This window comes from Canis aureus, chromosome 18 (genome assembly GCF_053574225.1).
Source record: "Canis aureus isolate CA01 chromosome 18, VMU_Caureus_v.1.0, whole genome shotgun sequence".
NCBI classification, from domain to species: Eukaryota; Metazoa; Chordata; class Mammalia; order Carnivora; family Canidae; genus Canis; species Canis aureus.
In genome coordinates this window covers 15,389,688-15,407,254 of record NC_135628.1, presented here as the reverse complement: position 1 = coordinate 15,407,254, position 17,567 = coordinate 15,389,688, and the positions used below count along the sequence as shown (strand labels likewise).

Sequence of the window (17,567 nt, the reverse complement as noted above, 5' to 3'; positions counted from 1 at the left end):
GAAGGAAAGATGTAAGATAAGGCACAAGTAATATAGAATAGTCAATTTCAGAGGTGGCCACACGTATAAGGTTCCTGGGCACTTTATTTATTTATTTTTTTGCTGCACAGCTGTGTCTTTGGCCCATAGGTGCATCAGCCTGTGTGAAGCCTATCCTTTCAGACTCCTACCTTTAGGAACTTTTATCTTGGCCTATTTACTCTTCTTTTAGTGTTCCTAACTTTTACCTGGAAGTAAATAGTCAAAACTTATTTACAGATGGGGCAGGCACTTCTACACACTCATCAATTTTCAGTGTGCCAGGCACTTATACACACTCATCAATTTCTCTCTTATGAAGGAGGGATGCCATAGTCTCTATTTTATAGATAAGGAAACTAAAACTTGTTTATGTGAAATAACTTGCTCCAGAGGGTTGGTTGGCTCATAAAAGTGTGCCACAGTTTGAACTGAGGATTCAAAATACAACATTAAACCCCCTACACCATACCTACCTTCAGTGCTGGAGCTGGCTCTCACTAGCTCATGAGAGCCAATTGTTGAATTTTTAGGGATTCTGGGAGCTAGTTGATAAATTCAGCCATTATTAAAAACTAAATTATGTATATTTATAATCAAATACATTGTATTAGGAACAAAGAGACTATATCTCAAAACTCTTCACTAACTACATGACTACATTTTTACTATTATCTATGCTCTTGAGGTAGTTGGTGTGTATAGAGTCCATATGGTGGACGTGCCAACTGTGTGTGTGTGTGTGTGTGTGTGTGTGTGTGCGCGCGCGTTTGTGCGCGCGCGTTTGTGCGCGCGCGCACGCGATCCTGTGCAGGTCTACCAAGCTCTTATTTGGTGATGTCACTTTGGTTGCTTGAAATTGGGCATGATGGGAGTATTTACACCATGGACATGGAGAAACACTCCAGATTAGGGCTTTACTTTTCTTTCTGGCCAGTTAGCTGGTTACGTATTTACCAGCACTCCAATGCTTATCTTGCTTCTGATTTTGATCTCTGTCCTAGTATTCTAGATGATAGTCACATTTGTTTCTGCCTGACCTCCTGTCTTGACCTTTCAACTCTATGACTTCTGTAGTTAATGCCACAGTAGTAACCTACAGAGAGGACCTGAGCTCCTTTTTTTTTTTTTTTTAAAGATTTTATTTATTTATTCATGAGAGATACAGAGACGGGGGGGGGGGGCAGAGACACAGGCAGAGGGAGAAGCAGGCTCCACGCAATGGGACTTGATCCCGGGACTCCAGGATCACACCCCCGGCCGAAGGCAGGCGCCAAACCACTGAGCCACCCAGGGATCCCCCCTGAGCTCCTTTTTATTGTTTTTTTTTTTTTTAATTTTTATTTATTTATGATAGTCACAGAGAGAGAGAGAGAGAGAGAGAGAGAGGCAGAGACACAGGCAGAGGGAGAAGCAGGCTCCATGCACCGGGAGCCTGATGTGGGATTCGATCCCGGGTCTCCAGGATCGCGCCCTGGGCCAAAGGCAGGCGCCAAACCGCTGCGCCACCCAGGGATCCCCTATTGTTATTTTTTTATTTGTTTGTTTTTCTGACAGTGGGTAGAAATTCCTTAGTGTAATTCCCTTGTTGAGAAAATATGTTTTACCTGGTTAGGGAGGAAGTTCAACCATTTTATAATTTGCATTTAAATGCAGAAACAGGTTTGAAGATAGTTTGGACTCCTAAAAAACTTAGACTTGTGTTATCTTTATAAATATAGGGAGAAATACTATTCAGAATTATAGGTAATATTTTTTACTTAAATACTTTTCTGACAACATGAGGATTGTTATATTAATGTGTTATTAACTTGCAAAAAAAAACAAGCTCTTACAGCTTTTTTATTGAGATTGCACATAATTTGGTAACAATTCAGAGGAATAGGCAGTGTAGTAAAGTGCCTCAAAAACATCTTCATAAACATCATTGGTGTAGTATCCAATTTATAGACTGTCTTGTTACAAAATGCTTCTATGCTGATTATTCACAATTCATGATACGTGCTTTACATTTTAAAATTTTACCTGCAGGGTTAGCTACCACTTACAACATTGTTCTCTAATGGCCATGCATGCAGAGTTCCAACTTCTGGTCCCAGTTTCCCTTAATGAATCTCCTCTTATGAAAGAGCACAGAAATAGAAGTGGATCACCATAGTTGTGGCAGCAGCAGGCATTGGAGAACCTGGACATCTTCCATGGCAGGGAAAGGGGGCTGTTCTGGATACCATGCAGGGAGCTGCCAGCCAGATATTTGAATAGAACAGAGATAATATAAGTCGTGAGAAGCCCCTGTTGTTGCCAAAATGAGTTTGCTGGCTATCTGAACTTTAGATAATTAGGAGTTTGCTGAATTATTTCTAAACTCTAATTCTATAAATCATATTAATTAAGGTAGACCATATCTGTGTCACTGCTGTTCAGAGTGTGGCCAGAAGACTGGCATCTGCCTGTAGACTTTTTGTTAACTGAAATTGAGAGTAAGTGTATAGAAACTTGTAGCAATTGACAGAGTACTTTTACAAAGATTAAATTTACTAATAGGTGAAGGCTGGTATATTGTTCATTTCATTTTTCTAGTAATCCCTTTTATTGTTATTACATTTTAGTTTAGATAGATTAGAACTTTTAAAAACTGTTCTTTTTGAGAAGCATGGCTGGCATGGCTATAGCTCATATAGACTTGCTATGTGACCTTTGGCAAATGGCGTAATCTCTAGGTTTACATTTAATAAATTTTTAAATGTTTTATTTATTTATTCATGAGAGACAGAGAGAGAGAGGCAGAGACACAGGCAGAGGGAGAAGCAGGCTCCATGAAGGGAGCCCAATGTGGAACTTGATCCCAGGATCACACCCTAGGCGGAAGGCAGGTGTTAAACCACTGAGCCACCCAGGGATCCCCCAAATGGAGACTTTCTAGCAGGACTAGAAACTTAGTCTTGCAAAGCTAAGTCAGGGATGCAAATTTTTTTTTCTTTGTGAGCAGGAAGGTGGGAAATTCAATCTCAGTTATTATTGCCCACCCTACCTCCCCTGGTTCTTCTCTCCATGGAACTCAGAAAATGAAGGCACAGTATTGTCAACAGCCTCCCTGCCTAAGCCCACAGCAGAAGCTTGGTGGACAAGGGAGTCCTTCTTGAGGTTGGGGCTCTTGATACCCAGCCTTCATTGTGCCCACACCTCCATCCCTTGATGTCTTGCTCCCTTGAGGTGGCCAAGCTAATTCCCCTCTGAATTATGACTAGAGAAAATCTTTCCCCAGATTTTCTTTCATATCTTCAGTGAGTTCAAGCTATGGAAAACTAAGGCTAGAAGAGAGAGTATTTTCAGGCTACTTTTGATTTGGCCCTAGTACAAATTTCTGAGGCAAGGAAGCACAAAATGGCCTGGAGGAATTTGGAGGAAGAGGAACAAGGGAGGGAAAGCTAAAGAGAAAACACAAATTAATAGCAATACTTTTATAATTGTAAAATGGGGCCAGTAAACCCTTCCCGATAGAATTGTCTGAGGATTGAGTAAGCTAATGTATTAAGAATTCAAAGCCAAGTGCCCAGCATGCACTAGGTCCATAGTACTATGATTTCTAGATCAGGAGCTTTCTGGCTCTCACTTGTTTTTGCCTGTTGGCTCTAATGTGTTGCACACACAATGTGTGTTTGGATGATTTCATCCAGCTGTGGTTTTTCTTCCCCTTATCCTTTGATGGTACAGGCTCTAAGCCAAAGGTACTTCATCTGGCGTCCGTGGAACCCAGGCTCCACTTCCACGGCTTCAGAAGGTCTCTGATGGTCTGGAAGTTTTATATTTTATTTGTATTTATTCTATATTTTATTTCTGTTATTTTACGGCTTACTCTGAAATTTTTAACAAACAAATATTATTTTTCCTAGCAAAAATCTCATCTAATATATTCATCTGTCCTTTTTAGCAGATTCAAGTGCAGTAGTTGTGGGGTAAGAACTAACACATTTCCCTGGTGATATCCAGTGCTGCAGGTCCAATGATCGCACTTAAACTAGCAAGGCTACAGTGGCCTTCTGACTTTAAGGATGTATCTTTCATTGCCTATTAACTTCATCAAACTTGCTGTTTTCTTTTTTTCCAACATATCTGGTCATCAGAAGCAGCCACCCTATTCTGGAATGCTTACAATCCTAAATATTTCCACTCTACAGCTTTTCAATCTGCCAGTCTTGACCTCTACATGCACTTCATTCCAGTTAATCATGGATGAAAGTTTACATAGTTACATAACAGGGTTATTCCCATCCTGTTTGCTCCCAGCCACAGAACCCCTATTTCTTACACGTGGTGGGCAATCTAACTTGATTCCAGATAGATTAGATCTTTTAAAAACTGTTCCTTTTGAGAAGCATGGCTGGCATGGGAAGAGCTGGGCTAACTTAAAAATTCCATGTTGAAGGCCTGCTTTTGAGAACTACTTCCAATATCAATGGTTTTTGCAAAAAAGCAGAGCCTGAGGCAAGGATTAAAATGATGGTTTATTTGGAAAACTCAGGAAAGGGAGGATGAGGAAAAAGACAAGGAAGTCAAGGGGATATATGATGTAATATAAAAGGGTGCATCCTGTGCTGGTGACCACTTTGCTCAGTGACCTGCTAAGAAAGCCAACTGGTACGTCTACCCAGCACACAGCATTTTCCTAGTGGTTGACAAAAGAAAAATAATAATTCATAGTCCACCTAGGGGGAGGCAGGAGGGTAGTTCTCTGCCTAGCTTTTTTCCTATTGGTCAGGATGCCAGATCCCATACCATATTGTTTCTCCCAAACTAGGAAGGCAAAAATTCTGGGCATATAGTTGGTCAGTCTGGCTACATAGAGGCATCCCCAAAAACGGGGGTAGGATTCCCGGGACAAGTGACTGGTTGGCTCTGCTGTGGGATTTGAGAGGTTTTTTATCTCTCTATACTAAAGACAAGGCAAAAAAATTTTGTGCCAAGAAGAAAAGAGGAAATTACATAAGTTGTTCATAGTCTGTAATGACAGACTTATCCTTTTATGTCCATGTGACTGAAGAACTAGGAAGTGCTTTTAAGTCTTTATCCAATGTCTTGCCTCAGTATTGAGTCAGCTGGAATAAAAAAGATGGACAGCACTTAATTAGCAGAGATCTGCCTCTCTCCACAAATGTGGCAGATAGCACTCACTGATCACTGCACTCTTCCCATTTGTTGGCCGGGTGTGCTTCTTCCCCACTCCTGAAGTTTCCTTGTGTGTGAAGATAACTGCATGAGTACAACATTCCTGGCCTCGTCCTGCTCCTTCTCTCTTTCTGCCCCAAGGATGCTTTAATGTGTTTTATGAGGGTGCAATGAAAAACCAAGCCATTCTTGGTCTTTTTTTCTTGAGATCAGGTTCTGTTCTGCAAGGAGCACGTCCCTTCTTTCTGTTCCTCTCTCTCATTAGTCTTACAGAAGCACTTCTCCTTCACCCCACATACCTTAATTTTTTTCTTAATTGGGGGAGGGGCCAGGAGAAGAAGAAGAGTGCTATTTCTTGGGCTTCTCCAGAGTCCCAGCACCTCAGAGCCTGCCCTGGCCTCACAATACTCTGAGCAATGCTCGTGGCAGTCACTCAGTAGATCACCAGGTGGGATAAAACCTTCTGACACCCAAGACCTGCAGCCACAGTACCTCTTTGGCTAGCGTTGCAACTGAGCCATAAAATGAGTGGTTAGATAACATGGGCTGTAGGAGTTGTCAGGCTTGGGTGTGAGCTCGGTCTTACTCCTTACTCCTTAGGAGCTGTGTGACCTTGGCAAGTTGCTGCATCTCATGAGATCTGTTTTCTGATCTGTAAGATGAGAATAATAATAGCTATTTTATGGTTTCTAGGGTCTAAATGAGATAATATGGACAGAGTTTCTAGTATTTAGAAAGTACTCAGTAATGATAGTTATTGTTACCATGATCTACAGGCCTTGGAAAGAGAGTAAAAATAAGCCTGGTCCTCCTTCTGAATGGGTCCCCCCATTTTCAACTATAACCAGACAAGTTCCATTGCACTGATGGAGAATTCTAACATTTCCTGTTGGGGGACCTCTGAGGCTACCTCTAATTCTTATTTTATGAATGTGGAGATGCTTTTCTCTCAAGTTTCCCTTGGCATCAATTTCTTTTTTCAGAGTTGATGCAGAGGGATGAATGGTAAGGTGTATTCTCCTTCAGACTTGGGATCTTGCCACTTCCTTCTCATTTGACTGATGTGGTTTACAAATCAGTGCTACAATACCCTGTCTTTCCTCATAAACTCCCTCATGCATAAAGCCAAACTTGAGTACAGAGGCTTTAGACTCCGTGTGTGGAAAGCCTCAGACAAGGAAAAGAAAAAAAAAAAAAATCACACTTCATTAATAAGAAGAATGGCTTTGGAAAAAAAAATATGTATAGTATACAGCATGTCAGTACATTTCCAGGAAATGATGGCAAATTAGTCAAATCAAGTTACAGATACAGTCAGGAAATTCTCACATGAGTTTCCCCTACAAGATTTTGGTGAATAAAATCAAATGACTTATACCCAATATTTTAAAAGTATAGTAGTGCTGGCTCATCCTCAAGTCACTGTAGAATTGACTTGGAATTGAAAGCTTCCACAATGTAGCTTATGGCTTTGCTGTTGAATTATGAAGTGTTTGTGTCTGTACTGTGAGATGCGAGATGTGGGGTTAGAGGATAGAATCAAAGTCCAGGGAAATACTACCATAATCACCGTCTCAGGATACCAGCAGCCTTCCTTGTTGCTCAAAAAAGGTTCCATTCCCTTGTGGTCAATATGTTTTGTTTTTTATAGTTTCTGATGCTCTGGTATTAGAGAGAGTTCCTGTTGGGGTGCCCTTATATTACAGATATCACATATGTGATAGGCTTTGTCCTTTCTGACTTCGAAAAGGATACGTTTAAAGACAACACCATTACTGCTGTTGCTAAGTGGTATAATATGTCTTTGGGGGCAATAACTCATTCCCATATTTTCACCAAAGACAGACATTTAAAATTATTCTTTTTTAGTCTGCTCCTGAAGATTGTTGTCACATCATTTGTTATCTTTATGATTGGTATGTTTTTAAACTGTGGTTGCCGTGTGGAGAGGCAGATTTTCCTACACACTGCTTAAAATATTGTATGTATTTTTTTCCAACTAGGTGGCTGTACTACCATCCCAGAATCAGACTTAGAGGAAAGATCAATCGAGCAAGACTCCACTGAATTGTTTACCAACCACAAACACCTCAATTTAGAAACACCTCTGCCTGGTAAGAAATTGGGTGGCCTTCACCAATGATATGTCAGGGACAGTGGCACTCTGGTCAGTTCTTGTCATACCAGAGAACATTTTGCAAAGGTGCTTGTTTTCCAACTTCTTCATCCTTCCCCTCAGCATTAGTGCAGATGAATTTGATCATTTGTATCTTCCTTTCAGTATTGAAATATTTTCTCTCTCTCTCTCACTCTCATTCTTGCTCTCTTTCTTTTTTCCAGAAGTTTTACCCCTTCAAGGACTCTCGGAATAGTTCAAGTAGAGTTGTCTGGAAGAGAGGAAGATGGCCTTCCCAAGGCTGATCCTGTGTGGGCCTCATGCCAAGTGCAGATGTAGGATGGGCCCAGGTGCTTCTCCATCTTACCTGCTTGGAAATGATAGACATGGGGATTGTTATTTTTTATTTTTTATTTTTATTTTTTTTTTTTGCTAGGAGAACTTGTAATACCATAGGCAGGTCAGGAAAAGATATTGCTGCTTTTTGGTCTTCTGTATGTTTATAGCCATTGGGTATAGTGAAAGGACATCTTTTGGGGACAGATTTTATAATGCAGAGACCTAGATCCAAAGTAATTTGATACCCCTTTTTTTTCACAGAAATCTTATATAGTAAATGTATCAAATTTAATAAAGCATCTCATTGTCCAACAATATCTTGGATTTGATGTATAATTAGAGGTTGGTTTCTCTACATTATTTCTTCAAAGGAAAAAAGCTGAATTAAAAACTTTGCTATTCCATGGTAAGACTTGAATGTAATTGTTTTATAAATAAACCATAGAATTTTCATGTGATCCATTTTTTAGACTAAAAATGGAAAAAGGTAAGTTTTTAGTATTGCATGAAAATGTTAAAATATTTTTAGGGAACATAGTATATTAACATCCTCTTTAGATTACCCTGTGGTGGCACCTTTTAAAAATTCACTTCATATGAAAAAAAAAAATCCACTTCATAAAAGGATTCACACATTAGAATTAAAATGTAAGTTTTTTATATGCAAGAAATAAAAGAGATTTTGCCAATTTCAAGGTAAAATTGCAGTTTCAAGACTGATTTAAACAAATCAAAAAGGTATCTGTGCCAGTTTTGGAGTGCTTATCAGCCAGTATAAAGGGAGATATGATTCATGGTTTCTCTATATGTGAAATGACAAAAACCTGTGGAAGATGTATTATTTATTATTTCTAGTGTTCTTTTTTTAGGAGATGCAGCAGAAGATATAATATTTTTAATTGTCAAGCATGGGAGTGGACAACATCTAGCCTTTGGATCAGAACCAACTGTTAGGTTAATTTTACCCAGCCTGTAGGGACCAGTAAAAGATGTCATGGTTCCATGTATGACTATAGTTGCAAAAATGCAGCACTTCTAATCACCTTTATTTAAGAAGGGTTCAGCTTCATTTAAGAAAGGTTACAAGAGAAGTATATTACTTCTTAAAAAGGTGTTTCTGTGTTATGTCTCTCTCTCTCTCTCTCTTTTTTTCTTTTGGATATTTGCTTCCTGTGGTTGTTTTTTGTGCTATGCATATGTTCATGTGCTAATCTTTGTTCGCTTTCTTCTTTCTTTTTTTTTTTTTTGAGTCATGCTCTGTTTGTGTCCTTATAACTGTCTTTAACTCTTTTTGTTTCTTGTGTTTCCATGTTCATCTGCCTTGATCAATTTTTCTCTCCCCTCACTTATTCCTCCCAATTCTTTCCCTTCACCTTTTGATACTTTCCCTCTATTTTCTGTGATATAAAACCAGGGTATGTTGTTTGATTTGTAACAGTTACTTTAGACATACAGGAGTGCAGTGATTTCTGTCCCTATCAAATCCCTCTTCCATTGAGTTCCAATCCTCCATGATTGCTCTGTTCTGTGAGAAAGTGACTACCAGTATAAATTCAAAAGGCTTCCTATCTCCAGTTTGGAAATTTAAGGTGACTTTTGTTGCTATAATTGCATGTCATATAGAGAGTTTTTACATTAAGAAGTTAAGCATATTTATAAAATGTTTTCCTGGAAATATCAGAAAGGGAGACAGAACATAAAGACTCCTAACTCTGGGAAACGAACTAGGGGTGGTGGAAGGGGAGGAGGGTGGGGGGCGGGGGTGAATGGGTGATGGGCACTGAGGGGGGCACTTGACAGGATGAGCACTGGGTGTTATTCTGAATGTTGGCAAATTGAACACCAATAAAAAATAAATTTATTATTAAAAAAATAAAAAATAAAATAAATAAAATAAAATGTTTTCCTGGAAATCATTAACAGTATCTTAAGTCTATTGGCACAACTACTTGACCAAATGATTTTATTTTTTTTTATTTGAATCACTAGTACAGAATTCTATATACATATATCATGCATATATTTTTTAAAAAATCTAATTATCATTTCTGAAATGATAAAATAATTTGATTCATGAATTAAAGTTATCTTTTGATAAAAAATTTCCTAAATTTAAGTATGTAACTGTTTTTTAACCCTTGATTTTAGTATAATTTGAAAACATACATAAAATATTTCTACTAATAGCCAAGAATTATGTTATCCTTCGAAGTGGCTATTTAAAAATCGAGACCCAAATAATTGTTAACTTTTCTCATTATCTTGGCACTAGTATTTCAGTCTTTCGTAACAATTGTCCAATCTCTCTGTCTCTGTCTCTCTCTCGTGTGTGTGTGTGTGTGTGTGTGTGTGTGTACACGTGGTCTTGAAATCTTAGAGTAACTCATAATAAGATGATCCAGGTTTCTGATTAGCAGATAATTAATACCAAATATGTCAGAATAGGTACTAATGAAACAGCAAACATTTAATAGCTTTTTACTATGTGCTAGGTTCTTTATATGCAGGATTTCATTCACTCCTTACAACATTACTGAGATGTAGATAATGCTATCTCTATTTTGCAAATAAGAATACTGAGGTTTATAGAGGCCACAGAGCTCATCCAATATCCCATAGTTAGTGTATAGCAGTACTGGGATTTTAATCCAAGCTGATTCCAAAAGCCCAAATACACACTCAAAATGTAGAGATTGTTGATAAGACTACAATAAAACACATTTTAAACCTGAAGGTTTTTAGTCCAAGATAGCTATTTTTTTTTTAATTTCTAGTGTAGTTGTACATTTTAAGATATACGTATTTGCTACTTATATTTCTCTGGTGAATTGTCTGTTTGTGTTCTTTCTTTTTGGGGAGGTTGCTGATGGTGATAATCTCCCTGCTGGAGAAATTTTATAAAATATATATTATTATAATATATAATTTATATTAAATAATATATAATATAATTTAATATAAATTAATAATACATTAATTTATATTAATATTATATATTATTAATATATAATATATATTTATTAATAATATATTAATAAATATAATAATATAAATTATATTATAATATATAATTTATATTAAATTATTTATATAAAATAATCTCATAGCCTTTTGAAATCGTACTAATCTTCAGTTGATCGGGTATGATATCGACATTGTTCTCAGGTTTTCACTTGTCTTCTAATTTTGTTTCTGGGTTTTTTTTTTAAAGAAAATGTTCTAAATTTTAAGTAGCCACATCTATTAACCCCTTTATTTGTGGTTGCTGCTTAGTGTCCAGCCTGGGTAGTCTAATACTGTCTCGTACCTCTTCTCTGTACCAGTCTGAGGTCCTGTACAGGCTGTTGTCTTGTGTGCTGTGACAAGCGTCAATCATATCCTCCATGCTAGTGCACTAGATTTTATAAGCCACAGAGCTATGTTCTCTTCTGCTCTCATATCTCACAGAGTTTTACATGAAATGCCTCCTGGGTTTTACCTAGCTTCTCCACTCTGGGGAGAATGGCCCAGGTAATAGACCCGACAGTTTTCAAAATCCTCTCTCTGATGCTTGGCCCCTCCTGTGGGCTCTCCTTTAAGATGATTAGCTTTCCCCAGAGATTCTTTAGCAGTCTTGTAATTAGCCTTGCCCACTCCCACACCAGTTGTTCAGACATGACCAGACATGTTCCATCCCATGTGAGCACAAGTTAGGCTCACATTGGGTGTGTTATGTCCACTTAAATCTATATGTACAGAGGCAAGAGAAGCAAGTCAGTTATGGAGTCTATGCCTCCATCCCTCATTCTCTAAGCTTTTTGGTTCCCTAGCCTCACAAGGGGCTGATTTGGTGTTTCCTTAGGTGAAGTATACCTGGAACCACAGAGGCTCCCTCAAGTTGAGGAACATCAGATTGTGTTATGGTGTTATTGTAATTACATTAAAAATTATTCTTCTCTGGATTAAAAGTAGTTAGGCAAAGAGACCTCTTTTTTTTTAATAGCTACCTCTGACTAGTCCATAGTATGTCACAGTGTACACAATTCCCTATCACATAAAAATGTAGATGAAGATGGGCAAGAAAATGAAAATAAAATACATGTGAGGAGTGCTTAAGCTCCTTAAAAAACATTATATAAATACAGGATTGATAGTGGTCATCTGCCATGGCACCAGTGACCTTTATGTGAGCCAACAGGTGCTATCCATGGCTTCCTGTTTGGAGATTAAGGATGTGTCCATAATAGTCAGAGAGCTGATGAGGGGCAGACTGATGGGAAGTACCCAAACTGTGGTTTTCAGCCTTGGTTGTACCTTATGATCATTAATTTTCCTCCCTTATCTGTATTTTCAGATATTCTTTAATGAACGTGGATTGCTTTTGTAATAAGAGAACACATCCCATCTTTGTGTGTATCATTCAGGGTGTCAGTGCTAGTGATATAAATGATAAATAGTAATATACTCTTGTCATTTAGCATTTGGTATAGTAAAAGCAGCAGTTTTAGAGAAACTGCTTGGACATTGAGCTCCAATAATTCTGAAAGGTCCAGAGTAAACATGTTATTATCAATATAACATGATTATTATAATTTATAGCAGCAACATGAGCATAAAATTATATTGAAAATTATAGTTTTTATGTCCTTAACATCTTCTGATGCAAAAAGCAAACATTTCAATTAAATATAAAAGTATTAGAGAGATTTCTGAAAGAGTAATACATAAGACTCAATACACAATTTAGATTGTGTCAGATGCTGGCCTTTTTATAGCCTTTTTGTTTATGCAGTGTTGAATTAGCTGGTGTTATTTTTCTGTTTTTATGGCTGAATTATGGAAGCTATGTGACATCCCATGTGTTAAGGGTTTTGTTGAATTGGACTTTAAAAGGTATAACTTACAGTGCAGCACACACAATTGCCAAGACCTAATCAGAGTAAGATGCCTGTTAGAGTGATCACCTCCCCCAGTGCTTCATCTGTATGCCAGAGAGAGGGTCCCTGTTGTGGCCGATGTGGGAAAAACGTTGCAAAGCCCCTCATTCTCAGGTTTGCTTTTGTTTCATTTTAATTATATTCAACCCAGACCCCAATTCTTCCTCCAAGGCTCAGTCTGAATAAATTTATCTCCTCATCTGGATACTAAGGACTGCATTTGAGGCCCTCTTAGAACAAGTGGGGAAAACTTTATAGATTGTGCTTTTAGTCCCACTTTCTGGCTCCTTATTACATTCTTCTCTTTTTTTCTTGCTCCACTTTTCACTGTATTCTCTCTTGTTGAATTGACAAGTTCTCGTAAGCACCTTAAAACATTTCCGTAACAGGTAGGAGTGAATAAATCAATATTGGCACATCTTGAGATTTTTCTAATCACTGTTGTTGGTGATCATGTTTCCCTCTTGAAAAGTCCTGAATTCCTTGCCTCTCTTAAAACACACTATCATTGGGACGCCTGCATGGTTCAGTGGTTGAGCGCCTGCCTTCAGTTTAGGGTGTGATCCTGGAGTCCCAGGATCAAGCCCCACATCAGGCTCCCCATGAGGAGCTAGCTTCTCCCTCTGCCTAAGTCTCTGCCTCTCTCTCTCTCTGTGTCTCTCATGAATAAATAAATAAAGTCTTAAAAAAAAAAAAACCACTATCACTCACTCTGTTTCAGAAGTCAGATTTTCCTTTCCTGCTGGTATGGATTTGCAAACTTCTTGGACACAATTGTTCTTGGATTCTTTCTACTGTTTAGTAAATTTTTGCTGTATTAGTAAATCAGTCTCTTAAAAGAAGTCAGCAAGTCATAGAGAAATGGAGAAATCTGCGATCTTATTTTCCTAATTTATTTTTGCAGATTATGCTAAAAAGAGGCTAATAAGACTCTCCTCCTATATTTACTTAAATTTGGCTTTAAAGAGAGGTATGGGGCAGCCCAGGTGGCTCAGCGGTTTAATACCGCCTTTAGCCCAGGGTGTGATCCTGGAGACCTGGGATCGAGTCCCCTGTTGGGCTCCCTGCATGGAGCCTGTTTCTCCCTCCACCTGTGTCTCTCTGCCTCTCTTTCTCTGTCTCTCATGAATAAATAAAATCTTAAAAAAAAAAAAAAGAGAGGTATGATTCTTAAAAAGTCAATACTTTCATGACCTTTTTTTCCATGAGTACTTAGGTGACATTGATTGAACACAGCATCCAGGTTTTGTGAGTATCTGAAATGTATATAATTTTGGAGCACCTTTAAAGGAAAAGAATAATTCTAATACAATATTAGATACTAAAGTATATGTTTATTTAGAATAAAAAATAACCAATCACACATTTGTAAGAAGTTGACAATTGACACAAATATCACAAAGTCTATAAAAATAATATTTTTATATTAACTGCTTCACATATAGCTTTTTAACACTTCTACATAGTTTTAGTGGCATATTCTTTATTCACTTCTTCAATTATCTATAGTTTTATAATTTTATTTTCTATAGAGTGAATTAAAAAATAATTTTCCTCTGGCATAGTTGACCAAACATTTAAAAAATTACTGATAATTTAAAAGTTTTTTCTGCTCTATAACTTATTAGTAATGTATAAGTTTTCAGGATTATTAATATATTTAAGAAAATCTTTATCAAGTTTTTTTTCATACCTACAATGTATGATTTCAGGGCATTTCAAGTTTTATTGTTCAGTGATAAATTATAAATAACCATTAAATTGATAACTCTTCTTAACCAATTTGTCATCAATGTCCTCACTGAAGTTATCTTCATAGCCACCAGAATTTTATGTCAAAGCAGCCACATATTAAATATTTTTCCATTATCTTCATATGATTCACTCTTCTTCATTAGCTAGGTTGTTAAGCAATTCAAGAGTCTATTTATTCCATTTAAAATTTATCATCCCATCTTAATGAATTAATCTTGGCATCATTTGAAAATGTTTTTGTTACAGTCTTCTTGTTTATGTCAAAATAATTTTTATTGATTTTATATGGGAGTTGTATAACAAAAAATATTATTGTGAGAGGGGTCTGTAATTCTATACTATGAATTATCAACTATCCCTGATAGGCAAGAACTTCTACTTTCACTTGGTATCCCTGAAATGGGAATCTACTTACACTTATAGATGTCTGTTGTTCAGAATATCAGATTTCATATGATTCAAGCCGTAATTAATCTTCACCAGACTTAGATTTCTGGTGCTATTTCTCATCTAGTGTTGCAGTCTTTTGCTCTGTACCTTCCTCTCATGACACTTAGTAAGGAGGAGCAATGGGCAGTAGTGGAGTTCCTAGAATCCATTCCTCCAGCAGAACAGCTAGCAATAATTTAACCATATTCAGAGTTGACTGCAAGCCACGTAACTATATCTCATTAGCCCAAGTTGATTGTCTCCCCAACTCAATTTCCCTTAGCCAGATCCCCAAGTCCACAGCTGTTCCAATGCCCAATAATAGGGGGAGAGATGGCAGTCTTTGCTGATGATGATTAAAATGGTGTTTGCAGATTTCACAAAAGCATATGACCATGTATCTTTCCTAGATAAGGAAAGTGCCTGAAATTTAAGCCTCATTAATGTCACAGTAAATCCACCTCTATTACAAAGTATGCTTTGAAGAGTTTATGTGGATTTTTTTCCCCATAAAATATAACTGCAAAAAATGTCCGAGATGAGAGTATGCTTGTGGGAGTGGCAGATTTTGTAAGGATGTATTAAAACTTCCGTTAAGTACATTCTTCAAATGTGCCTAGCTTTGGGGTCAACTCTTAAGTATATTTCCACTTTTCATTTTTGGTAATTAGTTTTTCCCTTAAAGGTATCAATAAGTTATATGGACTAGCAGAGCTATTTTCTGGTCCATGGCCTTGATTCTGTAGAGAGAGCTTTCACCTTATATATTCAGAGATGGTTCTGCTGACCCGTACCTCTTAGCAACTACTCCAAGAGAAACCCCCAAAGGAATTAAATCAGTTCTCCATCTCAGCTGGTTGAAGGATATATGTTAGATAAAAAGCACAAAGCAGGCTATCAAATTTAAGAGGGCTACAGCCCCTTTATTGGCTCTAGGATCATCAAATTGGTGAGAGTGAAGAGGTTTAAAGTGCTATTAATTTAACTAAATTCTGTTTAACTGGCCACAATAATCGATGTTTTTTTCCATCTGGTACCAGTTCCAGAGAGAGGAGCTCATGGTATCACTTATAAACTCTCATTTCTATGTGCCAGGCATTCCATAAAAGCATTAAGATCGTCTGAATATAGGAAACAATTGGAACTGAGTGCTTTTATGTAAACAAAAAGTGTAGAAACTTTATCTTCTCACATAAGACAGAGTACTAATTAATCCCAGATTCCAGTCACTTGCCATTTAATGAAGCTTAGGTCTGTAATATTCACCCAGTCTTTTCATGTTATTTTCTTGCATTTAGATGAACTTTTATTTGAGTATGAAAATTAAGAAATCTCCTTAGGTCTCTAGTCTTAAGTACGGAAACCAAAGCTTTTATTTTACCAAGTCTTTTGGGATAAAACTAAGGAGTTATTCATTCCTTGGGGAAAAGGATGGTGTATAATCCTCATCTTTCACACTCAGCAGCTCACAAAAATGAAAAAAAAACTGCAATTAACAAGTAATTCTGCAGGAAAACATTAAACATTCCCCAGACTTTAATCACACATAGGATGGATAGAGAATAAGAGTTGGGTTTGTTTTCAACTTTTCCCAAAGTGTCAATAACAAATCATAGAACACGTACACGCATGCGTGCATGTGTGTGCACGTGCACACACACGCACACACACTTCACTCTGTTTCTGAAATCAATGCCATCTGGATCTGGTCCTCTCTTTCCATCCCAGTAACAGTGATGTACTTTTCTCCAGGCTGGCCTCCAATTTCATCACCTCCTCTGGTGCCTGGCTGCCTTTGTTCTTCATTTAAGTCCCTCCCATCATTCACATGTATATAATTGATCCTCATGATGGCATTCATGTAATCTCTCTTAATCTCTCTTAATCTTTTTGCAGTCTGTGGTGCTGGATCCACTGGACATACACATACCGCCTCCCCCCCCAAAAAAATGAATCTAGACAAAGACCTGACAAACCTGACAAAAATTAACTCAAAATGGCTCATTGATCTAAATATAAAACACAAAACCGTAAAACTCCTAGAAGATAACATATGAGAAAAATCTAGGTTGTCTTAGGTATGGCGATGGCTTTTTAGATATAAAACTAAAGATATGATCCATGAAAGAGGAAATTGATAAGCTGGATTTAATTGAAATTAAAAGCTTATGCTCTGTGAAGGACGCGGTCAAGAGAATGAGAAGCCACAGAACTGTCTTCACAGTTAAAGAACTGTTGCCCAAAATATATGAAGAACTCTTAAAAATAAGAAAGAAGAAAATAAAAAACACCCTGATTTTTTTTAAAAATTGGCGTAAATCCTCAACAGACATGTAACCAAAGAAGATACACAAATGGCAGATAAGCATATAAAAATATACTCAACATACGTCACTATGGAATTGTAAATTAAAACAACAATGAGATACTATGACACTTCTATTGGAGTGCCCAAAACCACAGTACTAACAATACCAAGTGCTGGTAAGAATGTGGAGAAACAGAAAAAATCATTCATTGTGGGAATGCAATGTGGTACAGCCACTTTGGAAGACAGTTTGGAAGTTTCTTTAAAAAGCTAAACCATAACATAGAGTTCAACAATTGTGCTTCTTGATATCTACCCAGATATGTTGAAAATTCATACTCACACAAACAACCTGAGTATAAATGTTTATAGCAGCTTTATTCATAATTGTCCCAAAATGGAAGCAACCAAGATGTCCTTCAGTAAGTTAACAGATGAATATACTGTGGTACATCTAGACAATGGAATAGTATTCAATCAATCCATGAAAAGACTGTAGGGATCCTATGTGGCAAAGGCT

At 37.3% G+C, this 17,567-nt stretch overlaps 1 protein-coding gene across 17 annotated transcripts in view; it reads left to right on the top strand.

The window, feature by feature from the left end:
- Nucleotides 1-7,954, top strand: part of BBS9 (Bardet-Biedl syndrome 9) — a 431,432-nt gene extending 423,478 nt beyond the window's left edge. For 16 of the 17 annotated variants that reach the window (XM_077856234.1, XM_077856239.1, XM_077856231.1 and 13 more), the window contains 2 exons: nucleotides 7,188-7,298; nucleotides 7,525-7,954. In XM_077856234.1, coding sequence (XP_077712360.1) covers nucleotides 7,188-7,298; nucleotides 7,525-7,556 — 143 coding nt within the window. In that variant the 3' untranslated portion in view covers nucleotides 7,557-7,954. Of the gene's footprint in view, nucleotides 1-7,187; nucleotides 7,299-7,524 lie in introns of those variants that run through there. The other variant, XR_013356572.1, reaches the window with a different exon arrangement.
- Nucleotides 7,955-17,567: the final 9,613 nt, after the last annotated feature.